The sequence below is a fragment of the Castor canadensis genome, chromosome 1, assembly GCF_047511655.1.
Source record: "Castor canadensis chromosome 1, mCasCan1.hap1v2, whole genome shotgun sequence".
In the NCBI taxonomy this organism is placed as follows: domain Eukaryota; kingdom Metazoa; phylum Chordata; class Mammalia; order Rodentia; family Castoridae; genus Castor; species Castor canadensis.
The window spans coordinates 206160879-206183771 of NC_133386.1; the positions used below are offsets into that span (position 1 = coordinate 206160879).

Below are 22893 nucleotides of genomic sequence, written 5' to 3' on the forward strand. Positions count from 1 at the left end.
CATGAGCTCTCGCACCCAATGGGGGTCTGTTAGTGACAGAAAGAATCCACTTTTTAGGTACATTTGAGAGCTGCTTTTCAAGGAATCTCAACATCTTCCAGGCCTCTATCCCTCAGGCCACCATCCAGTAAGTAACTGCAGATCAACCAATACTTAGCCACCAGTTACAGTCCTCGTGCCAGCAAATGTCACACAAAGGCATACCAACTTGCCCTTAGGACACCAGAGTGGGCAATGCCTCCCCTTGGTGTCTACTTATAGCCACAACTAAGCCATCCACATATCTGCACGTGCCCCATTATCAAGGCAAACACATCTCTTCTGTCTACCTTCTACTTCAAGATCAATGGCTAAGTTCCACATACATTTTCTTCTTCCAAAGAATTACAGCCAGAGGCTCAAAGACACCCCAAACACGAGGGCCACAGGAGTAGCATCCATGCAAACACAAGTCCACAGTGGCCTCCTATGCAGCCCCAGACCTGTCCTGTGGCCATGCCACCATGACCATGGCCCAGGTGAGAGTCGGCGCTCTCGCCAAGCACAGAAACACAAACACCTGTGTACTTACCTCAATCAAGAAGTCCCCAGTCCTTAGTCCGGCTTGCCATGCCACCCCGCCTTCATCCACGGACTCCAGGTACTGCAGGGCTGGGAATGCAGGCGTTGGCGTGAATTCTTCAATGGGGGTGTCAGCTGGGAAGACAAGGAGAATCTTGTTACGAGCCTGGGAGATTTTTCCAAGTTAGTTGTCCTACCTCCTCACAGGACCCTGGGAGGAAGAGGGGTCCCTGCAGCTCCCGCTGGACTCAGTGGTCTGGCCAGCTCTCCCCAGGGATGGGCTGGAGACTCAATGCTAGCGACCAATGCTAATGCAAGCCACTAGTGACTGCCAGCTGTGTGCTGGTGCCACCATTGTCATGCCTCTGGGCCTCTCTGTTGAAACCACGGAATCACGTGCTCTGTGGCACAGGTCTACATGACTGTCATTTTCTTTAAGAGCATCAGTGACTAAACATTTTCAGTTCTAAAATTGGAAAAGTTCCTCCCATACCACACAGAGCTGGAGAAACACCACACTGAACCGCTTGCAGATTTCACATCTATGTAGACTTGTGCCCCGGGGGGATTCAACTTGGAAATCAGACACAACAGAATGCTGGTCCCCTGGTGGCCTCAGAGTTGGAACCTGCTCTGAACTCTGTCTGTGAGGACCCTGCTTTTGTGACCACCTTGTGCCCAGTGTGTGAGGGAGGACTAGACTTCTGCTCCTCGGTAGAGCAAGGCTTAGCTTCTGGGGCCCACACGGTTGCCAAGTGCAACTCCATGGCAAGAGCTGGACTTTCTTGGTAGTCATGAGGGCTGAGGGTGGGTGGGTGGAAAGGTGAAGCTGCCTGGGTGGGGAGGGGAGCACACAGAGAGGCATGGACACCCACCCGGGACAGACTCAGCTCCCCTCTTTCTCTGGACAGATCACTGTGGGCTGCCCAATCCTATGGCTGGTGGGCATGCCAGCCAGGGAAGGAGGCCTCCATGGCACAGGTGTGAGACCCTGGCAGGCACAGTAGCTTCCAGATGTAACTTCCACACGACGGACCCCCCCACCCACAGTGGGCCGAAGTCCCCTCTCATGGGGGCGATGCCATTTTGTTTTAGTTTGGAAGGGAAGCCCTCATGCTAAGGGCGGGCAGTGGGCACACCGCCACAGACTGCACCCTGGAGCCTCCCACCACAGGCCACGGGATGTGACCTGTGCTCCCTACCAGCTGGGCCCACAGCCACCTTTCCTTTGCAAAGTCACCTTAGAGGCGAACACATGGACGCATGCTGCCCTTGGAGCTGAAGCCCACTCCCAGAAAGGGGCAGTCTCAGTACCTAAAACTTGGGGCTGGGGAATTCTGGGTGTCTGAGACCAGGAGCTCTGAATGCTGCCACACAAGGTGGCCGGACTACAGCATAAGACACTGATTACCCCCAAGATTAAAAAAAAAAAAAAAAGAGGTGGGGGAGTGAAGGGGGTAGAGAGAGAGAGAGAGAGAGAGAGAGAGAGCGAGCCCGTTCAGAACAATATTGTGGTTAGAAAATTTAAAATATGCCGAAAGGAAGCCCCAGTGTTTTCTAAGCAAGGGAAGATGTTAAAGAGCACGGTTGTCTAGCAACCGAGTGTGCCCCCAGGAAAAAGCTTATTTAACATTTATCTCCAAGCTGGGGAAGGTTCTTCATACAGGCGTGTACACACACACACACACACACACACGCACACGCACACACACGCGTGAACATACCCTGCTCTTCTTACCTTTCGCCCCTCGGAGCACAAATCCAAAGCCCTCATTGTCTTTCTTCTGCAGGACCACAGTCTTGTCCTCAATCACACAGTCACTGTAGAGAGAATTCCGGGGATAGCGACCATTATTGTAACCCGTCATCATCACGGTGGCAGCTCCTCCACCGGGTACGCTCATCCTCACAACCAATTAATCACCCAGCTCGCCGGATCCAGGCAGCATGGAGGAGCCTGGGCGGCAGTGAGGTGCAGGAGGAGCTGGGCGGGGGGCGGGGGGGGGGGGGGCGGCTAGCGGGATGGGCGAGCAGGGCACAATGGGATGTGGAGGGGGGCGGGCGGCACCGGAGCCAGATGGGGGACAGAGTCGTGCATGCTGGAGAGGCTGCTGGCCCGTCTGCCGGGGAGGAGCGCGGGGCTGGCTCAAGGCACCCGGGGACTGGCCAGGACGCCACCGCCCAGAGCAAAGAAAGTAAGTGGCCCGGGTGGCGGCGGCGGCCGCAGTGGCAGTGGCAGTGGAGTGGTGAAGAAGCTGCCCCGGCCTGCCTCGGCCAGACGCATCGTCCAGGAAGCGAATGAAATCAGCCGGAGGAGAAATGAGACGGCAGCTTTGTTTTTCTTTCTCTTGAAGGGGCTTGAAAGGAAAATCGGATCCTCTTTGCTGGGTGCACGCGAGCCAGGCCAGCGGCGGCGGCACACAGACGCAGGGACCCGTGCGTGCGTGTTGCTCCAGTGCCCCTCCCTCTCTGCCCTAGGGAATGTGGTGTGCGGCTCCCCCCACAGTCATCTGATGTGCCCACAGTGCGACCGCGTGGCTGCCTGGGCGTCATCCCGCAGAGGAGCGGCAGGTGGGGAGGGGGAGCGGTCAGCTAGATGCCTCCCATGGTGGCCACAGCAGGGGACTTCTGAGGCCATTGGGGCCGGGGGTGGGGGTGGGGGGGGTGGGGGGGGCGGTGCTGCCGAAGGAGTCAGCTCATTTCAGCTACAGCAGAGCCCTGCCCTCAGTGGCTATCTGCTGAGAAGGACGAATTGCTGGGGACAGGGAGGGTGGCTGTGTCTTCCCTGCCTACACAAGGAGTACCTGGAGCCACACTGTTGGTCCCTTGTCATGACATTTTTCTCTTTTTTCAAGGAAAGAACCCAAAAAGCCCCAACTTTGCTTCACCTGCCATAGCCCCCTCTCTCTTATGCTAGTGGCACTCTATCCTTGGAGCATGCACAGGTGTGCAGGACAGAAGTGGGTTGCCTGATGGCCTGGGGACTGGCCAACTGTCACCCTCCCCAGCCTTCTGGGTGGCCGCTGAGGGACCTGAGACAAGGCTGTCTGCATCCTATTGGGACTCAGCAGCTGCCCGGAAGTAAGTCAGGAGCTGGGAAGGCACTGCCCAGGGAGGCAAAAGGCACGGGAGACGACTTGGGGCATGGGGCTTTCTTGCTTTAGGGCCCTTCTAGGTTGAGAGCCTTCATGGTTGAGGAGACAAGCCACTAGGACCAGAGGGGAAGACAGGGCACCAGAGTCCCCTGAGTCAAAGAGGGAGGCCTTGGGTCAGTGGGAGGTGACAGGTTCTGACATGCGTAAGGATAAGCTGCATCTGGCCCTAAACCGCCTGGCCTCAGGAAGGACATGGCCCTGTGTTCAGCCACAGCAAACTTGGACAGGATGCCCTGGGAGCAGGAGGGACAGTGGCGACATTTGTGACTGGCTTAGCATATCCTGGACAGGGGACAGGCAGCAGCCCCTCAATGTTCCCACTTCACAGGTGAGGAAGGTGAGGTTTGCAATGATGAGGGGGGTGCAGCTGGAGAATGTACCACATCAGCCATATCAGAGGGTCTCGGGAAGGGCCGTGTTCCAGGAGTGGGCTGGTGGGGCAGTGACACTTGACAGGACAGACCACAGCAGTCTAGGATAAAGCAGTCAAGGGAGGGGGGTCTGAGAAGGTGGTAGGAGGAAAATTCAGCCCCTGAGTCTTGCTCTGCCTCCTGAGCTATCTTGCCAAGTATAGGGAGCCCAGTTCTGGGAGCTCAGCCATACTTGGTGGCTCAGGGCCACCAAATAAGGGCTGAGGGTCTAGGCTACTGGAGCCCCCAGGGGTTGTAGTAAGTGACAGGTTCTCTGATCCTCGCTTCCCACACACTGACAGGCAGGGACGACAGTCCATGGTGTCTTGGGGTTGTGGGTTTGACATCACCATGTATCCATAAAGGTGTGGTTTTCGTGGAAAAGCTCCAGGGAGCTCCTTTTAACTGCCCTCAGTAACAGGAGCAGGTCTGGCAGGCAGCCAGGCCACAACTACAGGAAGGAGGAGGAGAGAGGCTGGGGGCAGGGAAGGGGCTCTACTGCCATGGGCTCAGGGGCCCTCAAAACACCCTGGTGTGTGGTCCCTGTGCCAGGCCTCTCAAGCTTTCTGTCTCCACTGCCCGTCTCCCTAACGGGAATACAGACTCCTGTCTCTTATGTGAAACCTGCTCTGGTCACCTTCGTCCTCAAGTCTCCCAAAGGGGAGTCAGCCTGCCCTGGCTTCGTGGCTCCCTTGTGGCCAGGCAGTGTGTGCCTGGCTTATGTGCCTTCTTCTCTGTGAAGGGCACTTTAAAGACCCCATCACCAGGACGAGGGCCTCTGCTCAGCATTCTTGTATGCCTTCTTCCCACAGGAGTAGTGCCAAGGGCAGTGGTCCCCTGAAACTCTGGAGGGTGAGACCCCACCTGAGGGTCCTGAACCCACTGCCCTGTACATTGCCCTGTGGACACAGGTGAGCAGCAGGGCCTGCCTTGGCCTGGCTCAGGGCTGAACCTGTTGTGTACTACCTGCATACATTCCAACAGCTGGCCAGAGCTGCCCGGAGGACCAGACGGTACCCAGACCCCCCCATTTCAACAGTAGCCCGTGCCATTTCCTGCCAGCTGCGCCTCCCCTCACCATCTTCAGACCAGGGATGCTCTCTCCTTCTGACCACACATGGGAAGGGGACATCACAGAACTTGGTCCAGGTCCAGTTCTGCCTTGACCTGAAGGTCCCCCTGACCTTCTGCACTCAGACCCTGCCTTACAAAATGAGAATAACAACCACGGGCCTCAGAAAGTGTGGAGTGGTCCCCCTGGCCACCCCTGGTGTGCAGTGCATGGTGGTAACACCGGTGACTGCACAAAGAAACTCCATTGCTCACGCTCTCCTCCCTCTTTCCTTTCCACCACCCAGAACAGTCCTCTCCTGTTCCTGGCCCTCCAGCCCCCTGGCCCTCCAGGTCCCCTCTCTGACACTTGTCATTGCAGCCACCCTGCCCCATGCTCAGATGGCCCCAACCTGTGTGTGTGGTGGTCTCTGATACTAGGAAGGGTGGTGTCTAAGTCCTCTTTCCTGCGTCACTGCAGGATCTCACCATGACACCATCTCAAGTAATTCACAGAAAGACCTTGGACTTGAACCTTGACTCAGTTACCAGCTTGGCTACTCAGAGACTCAGTTTCCTCTGCAGGAGGAGTGAAGATCTAGAGGTGGGAGTGGGGTCACAGGTGTCCCGCTGAGGGCAGCCCAGCACTGGAGGTCATGTTTGTTAGCTTCCCCACATGTCCTCTTGTGCTGTGACCCAGGAAGCAAATGTCCCCTGATCTCCAAGGGACTTGAACTCATGAGGGGCTGTGACCTCATCTTGCACACCACCCCAAATGCCCATAGCACTCTACATAGCCAGAGCTCAAGGCTGCGGTGTTGCATACCGAAGAGAGGAGCTGATGGGAGCAGGGAAGGATAGCACAGGGTCCAGGTGAGAAAGGCTCCTGGTGACCCTGGAACACAGGGCAACCTGGGGCAGGCGCAGCTCGGCACTGTAAAATGCCTGCTGTATGCAGTTCGCTCAGTCAGGAAGGCAGAGAGGCATGGGGAAAGGCAGTCCCAGCCCCCTAGAGACTTACAATGGTTCTGGCAGCACACTGGAAGCAGCCAGACTGGACCCAGGAGGGCGTCCTGCAAAGCTAGAGCCCCAGTCTAGATCTGTCTGAAGCATTCCCATCCCCATGGAATCAGACGGGGAAACCCCAGGCTCAGGCTTCAGAAAAGATCCTTCCAGGACACAGAAACGCTCAGCGGCCCCATCCTCCTGCTGGGTGACCACTTGTCCCAGATGACAGCATGACTACCACTGGAAGCCATGGCTTCCACACGCGACCTCAGAACTGTGCTGAAACCTGTGAACCACAGCCTGCCTGCCCTTGGCCCCTGGCTAACTCCAGCCCCAGGGCTGCCCTCCAGACTCAGTCCAAGCACACCAAGGTCCGGTTTCACTGGGCATGCCTGAGACACCTGTGTGTACTCCATGCTGCTCCTGGACCTAAACCTTCTATCGGTGTCCTTTCCCACAGCCATTACTGACCACACATCTGAAGTTGTCCCTCGGAAGTGCTGGGAACAAACGCCATGTTCCACATGGTTCACCTATCTGGGCTTGTTGATTAAACAAAACTATAACCCAGCAGCACTCTCTTCGTGTGTGCTCTCTGAGCACAGCAAGGAGGGCTCTTCCACACACCCCAAAAGTACCTTCCTGTACCAACTTCTGACTGCAGTGGGAGCTGTGGAAGGGGAAGGGGGTGGGCGTCCAGCTCTGCCAAGTGCAGCTGCACAGGTTGCTCACAGTACAATTGCAGAGAACACCACCCACAGCAGGGCCGTCATACATCTATTCTGGCCACGTTGGCACAGATGGCAAAAAGTGTCATGAGGAAGGAGCAGACTCCTTTTCCTAGTTCATACAGAGATGGGGCCAGGTCAGTGGCTGCCACAGAGGATGGAAAGGATGTCTATACAGGAAACACATGGACCCCTGGGAGACACAACCCCAAATCCAAAGTCTCCTGGGAGCCTCAATTCAGAGATAATTATGGGTGTCCCTGCTTGCCCCTGTCCAACAGCCCCACTTTGTGCCTAGTAAAGAGCTGACTAAATACACAGGTAGCCGTTAGCAGCCTGGGGCCAGGCAGGAGAGCCATGGGGACCTAAGGTCTGCTACACGGCCTCTCACCCCTGTAATACGCCTGGAAGTGCTCCTGGTGTGTCTGCTTGGTGCTCACAGGTGGCCAAGCATCATGTGGCTTTTAGAGTGGCCTAGGGTGGGCACCACGATGGCTTGTCAGGGAGGCTGCCCTTTGCTTGGTTCAGGACACAGCATACCAGCTAGACAGCTGGCGTTTTGGATCCATTGGTTCCTGGCAAGATCCCTTGGTGGTGCCTATGATCCTGAGAGAGCCACGGGTGGGCAGCCAGGCCTGGGGTGAGGAGAAGCGAGCGTGAGGGGCCCGGGGTGGTCCCATCTGTCAGTCCATGTGGACAGGATTATCAATGGCAGTTTAGTTCTGAACACAGGGCTGCTGGTGTGACCAGAGTGGCCTCCCTCGCCACTCTTGGAATCCTGGCTGGGGTGGTGGCCCTGTCAAAACAAGTCGCTACAATCTTCCTTGATCAACTGGGCCTGGGTTCTGGCTTAGGGCTGAAGTTCAGGGGTAACTGGGGCCACGTGAAGTGCCATGTTAGTTAGTTAACTCAGGTGCTCCTTACTGGGTACCTGCTAAGTGTCAGGTGACCCACTGCTGGGTGCTTGGCACTTTGGAGGGAACAAACCAGGTCCAGCTTGGCCCTTGTAAAGATATACAGTATAGGGGGCCTTGTGGTCCCCCAAGTCCTGACCACAGTACCTGTGAGAGAACCTAAATGAGGTCTTTGCAGACAGAGTCTGTTAAGGGTCCTGGGATGAGGTCATCGTGATCCTGGATTTAGGGGACTCTAAAACAAGTGCCTGTGTCTCTGTAAGAGAAAAGGCATTATGTAAACCAGGCATTATGGCACATTTCTTAATCCCAGCTACTTGGGAAGCCGAGGTAGAAGGGCTGGAGTTTGAGGCCAATTTGAGAAAGTTAGCGAGACCGTATCTCAAAAACAAAATAAAAAGAAAAGGACTGGGGGCATGGTTCAAGTGGTGAAGAGCGAGGCCCTGGGTTCAATCCCAGGTACCATCAAAAAAAAAGAAAAGAGAGAGAGAGAGAGAGAGAGGCAGAGAGAGATAGAGACAGAGGAGTGACCACGTGGAGGTGGGGCAGAGTAAGGCCACTATGAAAGGAGGGAAATGGCACGGCAGAGCCAGGAGGAGGTAGAAGCACCTGTCCTAGAGCTCGGAGAGGGAGGGGCCTGACCACACCTCAACCTCAGTCCAAACCTCCCAGTTTGTGGTGACTGTTATAGTGGCCAAGGCAGGAGGACAACACTGATGGCACGTCATAGCAATCTCCACACTCAACAGCAGGGGGCGTGCTGCCATGAGGACACAGGAGGAGGGGACAGAGGCATACCCTCCCTCAAGTGTTTGTCTGGAGAGGGATGAATGAGGGAGGGGACATTTCAGCTAAGGGAAGCCACAGAGCAGGGAGCCGGGCAGTGACAACACACCATGGCACAACACCAGGGATCCAGCTGGACAGAGTCACTTAACTCAGGTGTGGCAGGCTTGAGCTGAGGCTAGTCCCCAGTGTTACCTGGGAAGGCTGAGATGATAGAAAAGTGACAGCTCCATTTCTTCCCCCTGACTCTTCCAGCCAGAGTGACGCAGGGCTGAGGGACACAAGTGGCTGGAACTTTGGTTCAAGTTACGTTTCTACCTATGCAGTCCACAGGTTCAGGTGGACCATGGCTGAGCACACCTCTGTCCTGGTCGTGTGGCTGCTCCTTCCAAGAAGCAGGAGTGTTCCATGGGGTGGGGGGAGTGACATTGGCCCCACCTGCAGCTATTTTCAGCGTGGGGCTCCCAAGGTCAGGGTGATAGCTGAAGTCACGCAGGCCCATGTTGGAGCTGGGCATCAGGAAATCATCCCATGAGCAAGGTCAACGGCTCCCACCAGGCCCTGCCTGGGGAATGACTCCTGACAGCCAAGCTCCTGATGGTATGCAAAGAGTGGCACAGGGCTTCCTGAGCAAGGTAGCAGGGCTATTTCCACAAACCAGCCCCACAAGCCCAGCTCCAGTTGTCTCCAGGTTTTGCCTTAAACCTACAAACATGTTTGCAACCTGGAAAATAAGATTCACCAACTCCAAAATCCAGAGGGCAAGCAACAGCATCGAAGTGAGTTGTGTTTGATTACGCATCTCTGGAATCTCACACGGGGTCAACTCCACTTCTTGTTAGATCTGGAATTCGTAAACATCATTTCATCGGGTGTGAAAACCATTTGCAAGTCTGATTTTCTCACTCTAGAAGAATCCTTGGGCAGGCTGATTGCTAAGAAGTCACAGTCACTGCCGGGTGTTGGAGGAATGGTTATAAGGAGTTCCTCACAGCTAAATAAGTTCAAGGGCAAAAATATCAAGGTCACTTCAGAAGACCCTTATGGCAAAAGGTATACGGAGTATTGGCTTTGGGTGTGCTGAATTTATCTACGGGGTCTGGGCTGGGCCACTGGGTGGTGGTACTTGGGGAGAGCCAGGGAGGCTCCTTGAAAAGAGATCATGTGGTAAGCCCCAGGAGCATTTCTGGATGGTGCTGGGAGACCCGCATCTTCCAGGGCTGGGGCAGAAGCCACCGAGAGCAGCTCCTCTTGCAACCCATCCTCGGGCAGGCAGAACTGGGGCACTATTAGAAAGAGAAGTCCCCAGGGAGCAGCCGTGGAAGTGGATGCCCTAGAAATTTCCGGGCTCTGCCAATCAGGAAGGATGAGGCTAACGAAGCAGAGAGCCATCAGCTCTTCCTCGAGGGGAGCTGGGGTGAGGGATGGGGGCTCAACAGGTGTCCCAACTTGGCAGGGATGCCAGCTCAGGCCCTTTGGCCACTGGTCTGGGCAGCCAGCCCAGCTCACCGTGGCAGAGATGGCTTCAGGGCAGCACAGAGGGCTGCTCCATGGGTGGGCAGAGGCAGGCAGCCTCATCCTGGCAGTGGACAGGAGGGGTGTTCCCTAGTCATTTGTCACTTGCTGCTGAGTGAGGAGCCTATCAACCCTTAACCACTGCTGCCCCCAACATCTTATTTCCTGCTTCCTGGCTGGAATATTACTTGGTGTTGCTCTCTTGCCCTCTCTACCATAATTTGCAGAGACAATGAAGCCCAATGCCACCCTGTGCTCAGTGACAGCTGAGCAGGGCTGCCCCCCAGGTGGTCTGTGTTATCTCATCCATCAGAGGTGACAGATGCGGGTGGCACTCTTCCTGATTTTGGTCCTGAGTCAGGGGCAGCAGCATTTTACCCCATTTGGGAGCCTGCCCCCCCTTTGCTTGGCGATGTGCAGATGGAGGAAACCGTTTTTCAAATCAGCAATTATGGAAACACCCTGCCCGGTGTTTATTACGCCATTTTTCTCTTCATTGCTAGTGTGATAAGCAATACAAGTTTTTCCTAATAGAAACAATAGTGTGCGAAGAACTTGATTCAAATTAAATTGTCTCATTACTTTGTAATAAATCACCCACAAGTGTTTCCTAAGCTACCAGACGTGCTACCTGCCAAGAGTGGCTGATGGGGAAGATGGAAATGCAGCCTGAACAGCATTGTTCAGTGATGACGTCAGTGATGACAGACAGGAGATGAACGTCACTCCCTTCTGAGATGAAGGTACAAAGGCACTGGACAGGGACCAGCCACCTTGGAACCCCGAAAGCCTGGGCTAGATCCCAGCTTCCCAAGCCTACTCAGTGGCCTTGGTCAAGTCACTGACCCCCACCGAGTGTCAATATCCCTGTGGGCTGACTCAGGCATTATTGACTTTGTTTTTCTTTCTACTGGGGATGGAGCCCAGGGCCTTGTGCACACAGGGCAAGCGCTCTACCACCTGAGCCACGCTCCTTCCCAGCCCTTTTGTTTGCGAGACAGGATAGGCCTAACTTTGCCCCAGCTGGACCTGAACTTGACGTCCTCCTGCCTCTGCCTCCTGAATAGCTGGGATTATAGTTGTGAATCACCCAGCAGAAAAAGGTTTATTTAAAAGGTCCTGGCAGACGGCAGGGGCTGGAAGACCCTACAAGATAATTGTGACTTTTTTGCTGATCACCATCTGAAAGGAGCTAACCACAAGCATGGCCCTACCCTCCAAGCCTTGGCTCCTGCCACTACTGCTGTTTCTGAATGAGGACAAACTCTGTCCTGGCAGGTTTCTGTCCCGGCTCTGGCAAGACCTGCCCGCCATGGGCCTGGGTTTTTTATATCTGCAGACTATCACTGTCAGGTGTCCCAGTAGGTGCTTACAGACTCTGTGAGTGACACCCAAGCCAGATAGTCTGTGACGCATGGGTGACCCTGTCCTGTCTGCTGGAACACAGGGCTTTCAGTTTTAGAGCTACGATGACCCCCAGCATACAGGATGAGTAGGACACCCTCAGGCTCCCCTGCAGCCCTACTGAAACCAATTCTCCTCCGACATCACTCCCCAGCCCTTGGCTCTCATGACCTTCCAGGGGAACTGTTGTCACAAGGAGGCTGGGGACAGCATCAGCCAGGACCACCTGGCTTGGCCGGAGGCAGGGCCGACAGAAACCTTGGCCCTCAACTCTAAATAGAATGTTCTCGGGAGAGAATGCACCAGGGGACAGGACGCATGCCTGGCACTTGGTGCGGGTGTGGGAGAGGGCTGTTTGTGCCTTTTCCTTCATTTGTTAATTAAAATGACAGGCCAGGCCTGCCCCATCTGTCTGTCTCAAAGCTCGCCCAAAGAGACCATGTCAAGCAGGCCACAGGACAGCCCTCTGGCTCTTCTCAGAAGGCCAGTCCTCCCCCACCTCATTGCGGGGGGAGTGAATGCCCTTACAGCTATAAACCAGGAGCCAACTGCTTTCCCTAGGATCAGGCTTGGCGGGGATGTCAGCAGTGGCCCAGGTTCTGGAGAGAAGGGGCTCCCAGGGTCAGTCAGGCTTGCCCACCCTGGACAGCACTTGCTTCTGAAGAGAGAGGTGTGAGAAGCCTGGGTCAGGTCTGAGCCAGAGGAGAAGGCCTGTCACTGTCCACCTCAGCTGTCAACCTTCTTCTAGTCATAAGCTTGACACAGGAATGGTCACACACTGCCCAGTGATGGGGACACACTCAGAGATTCATCGCTGGTTGAACATCACACCTCCTGCACACCCGCGCTACCTGGCGCAGGCCACACACCTGCAGGGCGCTATACCGGGCACTGTGGCATCTGCGGGTGTCCCAACAGAAAGGTAGAGTGAAATTCTAGGTGGAACCAATTCCTCTGCTCTGTTATGCTCTCACCGGATGGCCACCAAGTCTGGGGCCTGCTGTTGACAAAATGCTATCTGTCCCTACTGCTGATTCTGAGACAAGAACTCAGCATCATTCACCAAAGCAGTGGTTCCAAAAGTTAAAAGTCGAGACATTTTAACAGGGAACATTTAATTAAGCTCAATGAAAAGGGCTCAGTAAATGGTCACAATAGTGGCTGACCAAGTTTTTCTATAAAGACCCCAAGAGTGAATATCCCAGGCTCTGTGGGCAGACAGTGGGTCCCTGCTGGACTCACTGACTTTGCTAGGTGTGGTGCAACGGCAGCCATAGCAACACAGCTAAGTAGGGCTGTGTGCCAATAAAACTTTACTGACAAAAATGGGCCTGACCTGGTCCATAGGCTGGAGCTTCTAAAGACACTTGACACAAATAACACATGCACAGGGCATACAACAGTTTATAACAAAGCTAAGAAAAGTCTCGCAGAGGACCAGTGGCCATTGTTGTGTGCAGTCCGCCCGTCTGGATATAACACTGAGCCTCAGATTGGACAGCGGATGCTGGCAGAAACAAGGGCCTCTGTGAGATGCTGGTGGGCTCAGAGAAGGGTCCACATGGATCCTGGCTTTGTGAGTGAAATGCTTACGCGTTAATTGATAGAGTCATTAGCATAATTATTGTTTATGGTCTCTGAACTTTCTGGTATAGCTGATGGGATATGTATTACGTACGAGGCAGTAGAGGGAACTGTGGTTCTGACCTTTCCTTTCCCTGCTCAAGTAAAGACCTGCACCCCTCCAACCTTCCATGCTCTCTTTGCTGTCTTTGTTTTTGGGTCTTGGCTTTGGGGAGAGCAGCACCACCCCACAAAGTAAAGGGGAGACTGGATCCCCAGACAACCTTGCCCCCTGTGCTTTCCATTCAAGAAAGGCCACTGTTCATCGGGCTCGTCCCTGCCAGGGGTCTCTGACTTCCTGAGGAAGCGGGCATCTGTAGGATACCTGGTCACACACCATAATCCATCAGAGGCCTTGCTGGGGATCCCAGAGTCCACTTCCTCATGAGCTGTGGGGGCACTTGAACTGTCCTCTGATGTGGGCTGTGGTTTGCTTGCTTCTCAGACACCTGCAAGGTCCTCCCTGAGGAAGACAATATCTCATGGCCAAGCATTTTCTCCTGCCCCCGGCCCTTGTCTGTCTGGGAGGTTCCAGCCACCTGTTCCCTTCTACGGTCCCAAGCCATCGCCACCATCTTTCAGCTACAGTTGCTAGTTCCCCATGCAGATGATCCTGCTTGCCTGGCCACAGATGTGACCAATTTTCCTGGTCTCCAGCTCCAGCTGGTTCCTTCCTTGAATTTTTTTTTTTTCCCCATGCTCCAAGATTTTCTAATTTCCTCCTTGTTTTCCACATTATTCTTTGGCAAGCTAGGGTCCCAACTCACAGCCATCCATCCCAAATCCTCCATTGGGTCTTTGACTCCTTGCCTCCTGCTCCCATCATCTCCCAGGATGCCCTGCTCTGTGCAGGCTCCCTGAGCAGCCATCTAACTGCATGCCATCTCCAGGCCGACCATGGTGGATGCGTGTTGACCTCCCTTCCTGCCTGTCTTCACAGAGGCATCTTCAGGAAGACAATCTGTCTGTCTTCCATTCCCCATGATTCCCTCTTCCACCCCAAAGGCAGAACCCACTAGTTAGCGATCGATGAGTTTATCAGAACAGATTTCGGCAGAAACAGACACATCGGAGCTTCCTCCCTCCCACATTGCAGAGAACAGGATGGCAGGTGACTGCATAGTTTATCCCTGCAAGTGTAGACAAACAGCCACTTGCTAGCTCACAGTATTGCTGCATTCAACTCCTCTCTCATACAGCTGGCCTCAGAGGGAGGAGCTGAGCTCTTCCTCATTTTATGAGAAAGGTGGCTGTGGCTCAGAGAGATTGGGTGAGCAGCTCAAGGTCACAGATCTGACCAGGAGCAGAGCTGGGATTTCAGCTGAAGAGGTCATTCTCACCTGCCAGGAGCAGCCAGCCCCTCACTGAGCAGTGGGGAAGGCCCAGGGAGGGAGATCAGAGCCCTCTTGGCCCCAGCCCCCTTTTCCTGGGATGTGTGTGTGCCTGTCTGGGCAGCATCACTGTGGAGTAGTGGAGACCTTGGGGCCACCTGCTGTCTCCCCATGACTGGAACAAGGGGCTGCTGTGTTCTGTTATGCTGAGCCTGGGGAGAAGGTGGCCAGGACTGGGCACTGCTTCTGGTGAGGGACCAGAGATGAGCACTGGATCAGTGAGGAGGTCGGGAAGCTGGGGAGCCTACAGCTACCCTTAGGACCCTGCCTGTCTGATTTACCAGTTCCATTCATTACGGTGCTCACAGCCATCTGAAATAATGTGCCCTGTTTTCCCACACATTCTGGGCATCCCGAATGAATGGGCACCTCAAGAGGACAGGGTACTACCCTGTCACGCCGTCCTGCCCCAGGGCCTGGATGCTGCCTGGCACATAGGGGCATCTTCCATGTATCTGGGGCTTCTATGTCAGAGCCTACTGTCTGCCATCCCACCCCAGCCAGGGCCCTCCCTGGGCTTCCTGGGCTTCCAGGCCCAAGTAGTGCAGACTGGAACAGGTGTTCCTCTCCCAGGTCCCAGGAAGTCCCCTGCCACCACCTGCTGTGGTTCACTCCCAATGCTGCCAGGTCCAGAGTGTGATTGCCCCTCCTGGACCCCATGATAATGAAAGCTGGGCCTTATCAGGAGATCTGAGGGGAAAAGGTGCAGAAAAGTGGAGGATGCTAGAGGCAAGGCCAGGTCTATGCACTGTGCTGGAGTGCTTGTGTCCTGAGAGGAGACAAGGCTGAGCCCTCCTGAACCCTCCAGGTTCATGCAGAATCCCAGCATGTAACAGGGTGAAGGTGGAAGTCACTAAGATAGCATTAAGAATGGCGATGAGACCACCCTGGACTCCGGGGGACCCCAAATCTAATAAGTGTGTCCTCACAGGAGCCAGGCAGGACACAAGACATCTAGAGGAGAGGCCTGTGACATGGAAGGGAATGGAGTGATGTAGCCACAGCCACACGATACGGTGCAGTGAGGAGGAGACCTAAAGGGAACCTCCCTCAAAGCCTGAGAAGTGAGCAGCCCTGTGTCACCTGGGCTGGGGCTTCTGTCCTCCGGAACCACGACAGTGAATTTCTGTTCTTTGAGCTGCACAGCCAGTGGACATTGTTCCTGTGCCCCCCAAATAATAGGAAAGATGGTGCAAACCCCGCTCAGCTGCCCTAAGGATTCTGGAGGGCAGATGCCAGGCCCCTGGGCCTATGACTTACGTCACTGATATCTCTATGTGGCTCTGGCCCAAACTGCTGAGAATGTAACATTTCAAAGGAGGAGGGGCTCAGGAGAGTCAGGGACCTTGTGGGTGGAGGTCCCTTTGCACAGCTGTGACAGTTCCCAGAGCCCCATGCATGCAGGTCTGAGGTTCTGAGATGTCCATGTCCTTGCCATATGGTCTGTCCTGGTCCACTGTAGCCACACAGCAGGTGAGGTGCAGACTTCCCAGATCTGATCTCTGTCCTATGAGCCCTTGGACATGACCTGGGGTGGGTTGCAAGATGTAGGGGTCACGGTCTGGGAAGGAGCCAGAGTCTCAAGTGCTTCTGCTGCATTCACTGGTTGTGGGCAAGTGACCAGAACTCTTGCAACCTCCCTCTGTGAAGTGGGGCTACCACACCCCTTCCCGAGAGTGACGCTGTCATGCCTGATGTCCAGCCACACTGCATGTGACAAGTCTGTTCTCTATCTTTCAGTTCTTAGTTCACAGGTCAGAGGTCTCACTGGGCTAAGATCTGGCATCAGCAGAGCCATTTCCTCCACAGCCCCACAGGACAGTCTGTGTCATGCCTCACCAGTTTCTGCCATAATCCTCGTCTTCTTCCAATCTGCCCCCATCATCTCATCTCCCTACCCTCTACTTCCAATTTGTCCCTCTAATAGGAGGACCCTTGTGATGACCTGGGCCCACTGGACATTCCAGGGCCATCTTCTAATCTTAATGTCAGCTGAGCAGTGGACAAGGCCCCATCTACAGCTTTCACCACCCCCTCCAGTCCTCCAGCCAGGTTGGGCCACATAGTCACAGGTTTGGGGGGTCAGGATGTGGAAGTTTGGGGCTGTGATTCATCCAGCTGTGCCATCTCAACCTCCTTCCGCTCCCCTGCTGAGGCATGGGCAGGGCCTATGACGGGGTGGTGCATTTCAGGAAGCTCTCTCCAGTGACGAGTGACTCAGCTCAGCCCTGGCACTGCCATGGAGACGTTGAACAGGACTAGGAGCCCACTGGCATTGGCCCCAGGGAACAATAGGCAAGTGCAGTGGCACACAGTCCTTCCTGGTAGACCCATTCTCCAGGGCTTGGAAGAGAAACTCAGCTGATGATAAGACAACAGGCAGTTTCCCACTCATAAGGCAACTGATCTGTGGCACTGGGGTCTTGCTGTCTAGCGTCCTGGATTAGAGAGGTGAGAGGGGACATCTTGGCCTCTGTGTGGGGGTCCAGCTCCTGAAGCCTGAGCCAGCACTGGCTCTGCCAGCCACGTTCTCAAACACGTCTCAGCATCTCAGGACTCACAGTGGGGGGGATTCAGAAGGAAATTCTTCCGTAAGGCTCAATCCAAACCCAACACTGGACGCTGACAAATCCCCTCCTGAGCCAGCAGTGACCTCATCTTGCAAGGTCAAACCATCTATCAGGCTTCCAGCTCAGAAACTAATTAGATAAAGATGAAACTCAGCTCCGGGGTATCACCTCCTTCGAGGCACAGGGGTTCGGTTCCCTCCTCTGTTAATTGGATCTGCAGTGGCAGGGCCTCAGCCGCAGAGCATGATGACCATGTCAGGCTCCCGCTGTGGTCCCTATTCTACCTCCCTGGGACCACATTGTCATAGAGGGAGAGGGAAGTTACCTTTGGAGCTCCCCGGCTAATCTGTAAGTATGAATGGTTTGGGGAGGGTCCACCCCAACACCTAACTAACACAGTGATGGGTGGGGGCAGGGCAGAGACACCCTTGCCTCATGGAAGATCCTACCTTTTCATCTGCCAGCAGGGCTCTTTTGTGACAGAAGTCACCTCAAGGGCCCTGACCTCAGTGGCATTCCAGACAGTGGCAGGATGAGGACATGGATGACTGGCTGTTCATTGGTTTTCAAACTCCAGGGTCTTCCATGATAGACTGAAACCTACAGGGCCACAGTGGCCATTAGCTGGCCTTCAGAGAGGTGGGAGAGGGAAACTGCTTTTGCTTCTCAGAGTGTGGGGCAGTGGAAGCTTCTGGTGCCTTTGACAGGGGGCCACGGGTACTAGGAGCAGATAGGAAGCTGGCTCCTGAGCACAGCAGGTGTCCAGGAGTGAAGGTGCTCCTGTGATCACCCAAACTGGAAGCTACCCAAAGCTACCAGTCAGGAAACGGGCTGGGAACGCAGAGGTCCACCATGTACATTTGCCACAGAAGGAGGCCACTGCACTGACAGAAGTGGGAGCTGGATATGTGGTGGCGAGGCTGGAGCGAGCTGCATGACAGCACATATGGTGTGACCCACTGTGCCCCACAAACACACATGGATGACCAATGGCATTGTTGAAGGCTGGAGGCACAGCCAGCCATGCAAAAGTGATCTCTCTCCGTACAGGAGGAGGAGTGAACATTGCAATGCGTTTCTGTTTCCTTTGACGGTCTTGCAGTGGGTGAGTGAGCACCATTTTCATAAAAGTAGGAAGGTCAGGCGTGCCCAAGGCCACATAGCCAGAATTGGAGAAAGGCAGCCTCCACCCTTGTCCTGGCAGGTGGGAAGCACCACTGGACTGGCTTTCACAAACGCAGAGAAGAAACTGAACCAGTGGAGCCCAGGAGCGCTCTGAGTGGAGGACATTGTGAGGACAGTGCCTGGTTGGGGGGGAGGGGCAATGAAACTGGGGCACAGAAAGTAGGGGACATGTCTAGGTGGATTAGATGGAGAGGAGCAAAGCCAGACCTCAAACAACAGGGTTGGTGCAACCTTTGAGTCAGGTCTTTCTAGGCTGCCCATGGGGTGGCATCTCCCTACTGGCCTATTCAGGCCCAGTTGTGGCTGAGGGTCTGAAAGTGCTGGTCCCTCCTTCCTCTCCTTTCCCCACCTTTGGCCAGCTTTCCCCTTCCAGAGAGGCCCATGGAGACATCTCCATGTAGTGTGGCAATAGCCCCCACCCACTCCATCCTCTCTGCCCTTAAATCCTTCTCCATGGACCGTGTCTCCCTCTATAGATGGCGCGTATCCCTGCGCGCGCAAAGACCTTTGAGTTTTCTGTGATAGGCAGTGCGAGCTTCTGGGGCTTGGAACTGAAGACAGCAGAAACCTCTTTGCTCACAGCATTGGAGGGGCCAGAAGCAACCGGGACAAATCATGGGACCGGCCGGCTCTAGGAAGGTTCAACTGCCTCCTTCAGCCCCTGCTGGTCCCAGGCAGCCCTGGTTGGCAGTTCTGTCCCTCCTCTGACACTTAATCTCCTCTGATGAGGACACAGGTGATGGCATTTGTGACCCACCTGGATGACACACAATCATCTTGTATCTCAATGTCCCTTATGTCACCTCACCGGCAAAGTCTTCTTTTTGGCCATAGAATGTGACACTGACAGGGCCCAGGGGTCTGACATGGACATCTTTGAGGTCATTGCTCAGCTGGCCACAAATGCCAGTCACGTGGAACAGAGCCCTGCACACTTGACATGTAGTTTTTATTTTGAGACAGAGTCTCACACGTAGCCCAGCCTGGTCTTGAACTCTCAATCCTCCTGCCTCAGCCTCTGGAATGCAAGGATGGCAGATGGGCCACCATGCCTGCTGACACATGTTTTTGAATAAATGAATGAGAAGAGAGGACATGCTCTCTAGCCCTTGCCCCTGGTCCTCCCTCTTCACATCTAGGACCTCCTCTCCCAGGGTCTTCATTGTCCCATCAGCCTATCTGCTTATAGTCCTCCAAAAGTGGGAACTGGCTCCCAGAACCCCCAAACCATGACTGTCCAAAGGCCGCTCTGGTTTCCAGGGGGAATATAGCTTGGTGCCTCACACTCTCCACACTAGGGTAGCAGGTTCACGTCAAGAACATAAGGCAAGAGACAGCCACGCCTGCCAGTCCCACTGAGGGCCAGAGACCCCGTACCTAGCAGGATGGACAAGTACCCTACCCTGCTTCCTTGTGGACTGCAGGTCCCAGCCTTGCTGCTCTGGCCTTTCCAATAAGTCACATGCCTCCCTTTTCTCCATGTCCCTGTCAAGCAAGGGAAAAAAATCTGCTGGGCTCTAATGCAAAGATAAGCGAGGCTCCTGCTTTGTGCGTTTTATGCTTGTAGGATCACCACGGTTCAGAAAGATGAAGCACGAGTCATTTCTTGGCCCTAGCTCCAGAGCTGGCCCCCGGCCTCAATCCCAGCCATGGCCCTAGGTGATGCTGCAGGAGGACCCTTCCTCCTGATTTGGCCCTCTCCAGAGTCTTGGCAAGAAAAGTGTGTGGTAAGCAGAAGGACAGACCTTTAAAAGTAGGATAAGGAATGTCTGACCCGAGCCTGGGCCCTGCTAAGGGGCGGGGTTCTCTCCAAGCCTGCTTTTGAATTTACTTCTCCTCTACCTGGAGCCCCCAGCCCAGAACAGAGCTCGCCTGTCTTCCTGGTCTGTGCTGTTCACCTGTCACTGAGCCCTGATCATAGACAAACAGTGAGGGCTCTACTCATGGGGCCACCTCCAGGCCAGGGACCTGGGAGCGCAAGGGTGTCATCTGTCAGGCTGGGCTTCTGGCCACGTTGACCTTGGTTAGCAGTCAGGTTCTGTCAGCACATGTCCTGAGGAGCTAAGCGCTGCAGCTGTCCAGGAGAGTGGACAGGTTGGGCCACTCAACCAAACCTCCCCAAGAGGAAAACTCAGCTGTGCCCTCCCGAAGGCAGACGTCCTTCTTCTCCAGGCCCCCTGACCAGGCTGAGCTGCTTTATAACCTGAAGGACCTGAAGATAGGTCCTTGGCATTTCAGTCTTCCCTGGAGGAAACTGGGCAGCAGAGCCCTGGAGCCAGGGGGAGACAGAGTCGGCTGGACTGCACTGAGTACCTCTCATGGTGTGCTCCTTGGCACTGGGGACCCAAGTCTCTTCCCAGTTGGGCCTGTGTTGCCCCTTCCTTGCTTCACAGTGGGTATTTATTAAGCACTGACAGTGTGCCAAGTACTGCCCATGGGGAGCCCCCAGCACATCGCCCAAGTTGGCACTTTTCTTTACCTGGAGTTGTCCATCTATTGCCATAAGTCCACTCATCTGTCCACCTGTCTGTCAGTTCATGCATTCAACCAACCACATATCCCTGCATGCATCCCTCTTTTGATTCATCCTTCCATCCACCCACCCACCCACCTGTCCACTCATCCCCTGCCATTCTGTAAGACTGAACATTTGTGTGACCCTACAGCAGATGGCAGGGAGAAGGAGACCAGCCAGTCAGTCCTGGTTGTGTCCTGGCAGAAACACAGGTCTAGAAGTTGCAGGGTGGAAGGGGCAAACACAGACCAACATCATGGCCTCTACACTTGACCCAGGTGACCTAGTCAGGAGACGGCTTGCTATACCTTGACTCTCCAAATCAGGTACCAAAGACTTCCCCTGTGGTCCAGGGCCCTGGGCCTTTGGCAGAGCACAGGTGGGGAGCAGCACAAATGCCTTTTGAGAGCCTGCTAGGTGCCAGGCAGCCTTGGGGACACCTGCTGACCTGGCCTCCTCACTCTCCTGCACTTGATGGGCAGCCCATGGCTGGACTCAGACTCTGAGCACTTCTCCTCACTTTGGCTGGCCTGTGGCCATACTGCCCACTCTGGGGAAGGCCCTGGAATCCCAGCCCCATGAGGCCTGTGTTAGGGTCAGTGATTTTATCCAGTCATGGTGACCACTGGTGATGTTCATTCATCAAGGCCACCACTGGATACATCCAGTCATGGGGACCCTTACATATGTCCAGTCATGGGGACCACTGGTCAGTGGTTATGGCAGTCTTAGGCTAAATGTGTAAGAATTTATAATAGGAAAAGAACGTGTGTGTGGGGGGCGTGTCACGTGGTCATTTTACAGGTGGGGAAGGGGAGATTCTTGCAGCAAGGGGGTGCCAGGACTGAGACAAGAGTCCTGGCATCATAGCCCCAGGCTGGGCTCCATCAGGCTTGAAGCCCGCTCCTTGGAACTTCAGATTCACACACTTAGTTCCGGAATTGAGGGCCTGTTGTGTGTCAGGGCTGGAGAATGAGGGAGCAGAGACATGAGGCTGACCGGAGGCGTGCTGGAGCGGCTCCCACCAGGGAGCCAGGGCCAGCCATGAGCATATCTCTACAGTTCTGTGTTCAGTGACCGCACACTGGCATCTCCAAATCAGCCACGGAGGGTGTCTGCACACTGAGGGAGTCACAGATGCCACAGGGTAGTTATAAGGAAGGGGCCAGGTACACCTGTGGGGGGTGTTAAAGATGAGGAGGTGACCTGTCACAGCTGTGACCACGGAAAATCCCAGGGAGAACAGGATAAACACTTTCCTCTTGCTGCTGGAGTGGCTTAGAGATTGGCAGACAGGAGACTTGTGTGCAGCTCTGAGCCTCCTGAGCTCCATCCTGGCAGGCCCTTCTGTGCACTGGGGCCCAGCCCGGAGGTGTGCTGAATCCCAGCCTCCCCCAGCAACTCCTCTGTGGCTTTTCTATCGTCCCCTCCCATCTGCCTGTCCTCCCCACACCCAGACACCCACTCGCCACCTGGGAGCTGAACTAAATGTGGTCTGAGAATGCTCTGAGCCAGGAACCTCCCTGTGGTGAGGGACTCAGCTCCCAGCCCTCCAACAGGGGCCACCGGGCAGCTCTCCTGCCTGTCCCATGGAAAAGGCCAGGCCTCTCTGCCCAGGGCCTGGGCAGTCCTCTGTGGGTCATATTCAGTAGTTCTAGAAGAAAGCCCCAATTTAGAAGACCAGTGGCTCCCCAGCCACAATGTAGAGTGGTTTCTGAACTAGGTATACAGGCCAGGCCTGAGGAGGTCTCCTCCGTTTCTCCCACTAGAAACTGTCCCACCGTTTTCCTGGCTCTGAGCCAGTCTGTAACCAAAACTCCTGTTGCCTTGAGTGTGGGACGGGAAGGTCCAAAGTCCTGAAGTCAAGTGCTGGATATATGAAACTCCGAGGGATGGTGGCTGTGGCAAGGCCAGGTAACACTTATGTAAAACCGCTCAGTCCTGCCTGGCTTAGCCAGCAGCCCCCACCATCCTGAGGGGTTCGCAACCCAGTGTGGACTCAGGACATTTGCTCAGTATGGAGGCAGGCTCGGCCCCTTGCATCACACCTAACAGGCCTGAATCTCAAAGCTCTGTGA

At 54.9% G+C, this 22893-nt stretch overlaps 1 protein-coding gene across 5 annotated transcripts in view; it reads right to left on the reverse strand.

Moving 5' to 3' along the window:
- The window catches only part of Shank2 (SH3 and multiple ankyrin repeat domains 2), a 505735-nt gene that overhangs the window by 141491 nt on the left and 341351 nt on the right, over positions 1-22893 (reverse strand). For all 5 annotated transcript variants that reach the window (XM_074050929.1, XM_074050919.1, XM_074050915.1 and 2 more), the window contains 2 exons: positions 2300-2382; positions 572-696 (listed from right to left, as the gene is read on the reverse strand). In XM_074050929.1, the coding sequence (XP_073907030.1) occupies positions 572-696; positions 2300-2382 (208 nt within the window). The remainder of the gene's footprint in view (positions 1-571; positions 697-2299; positions 2383-22893) is intronic.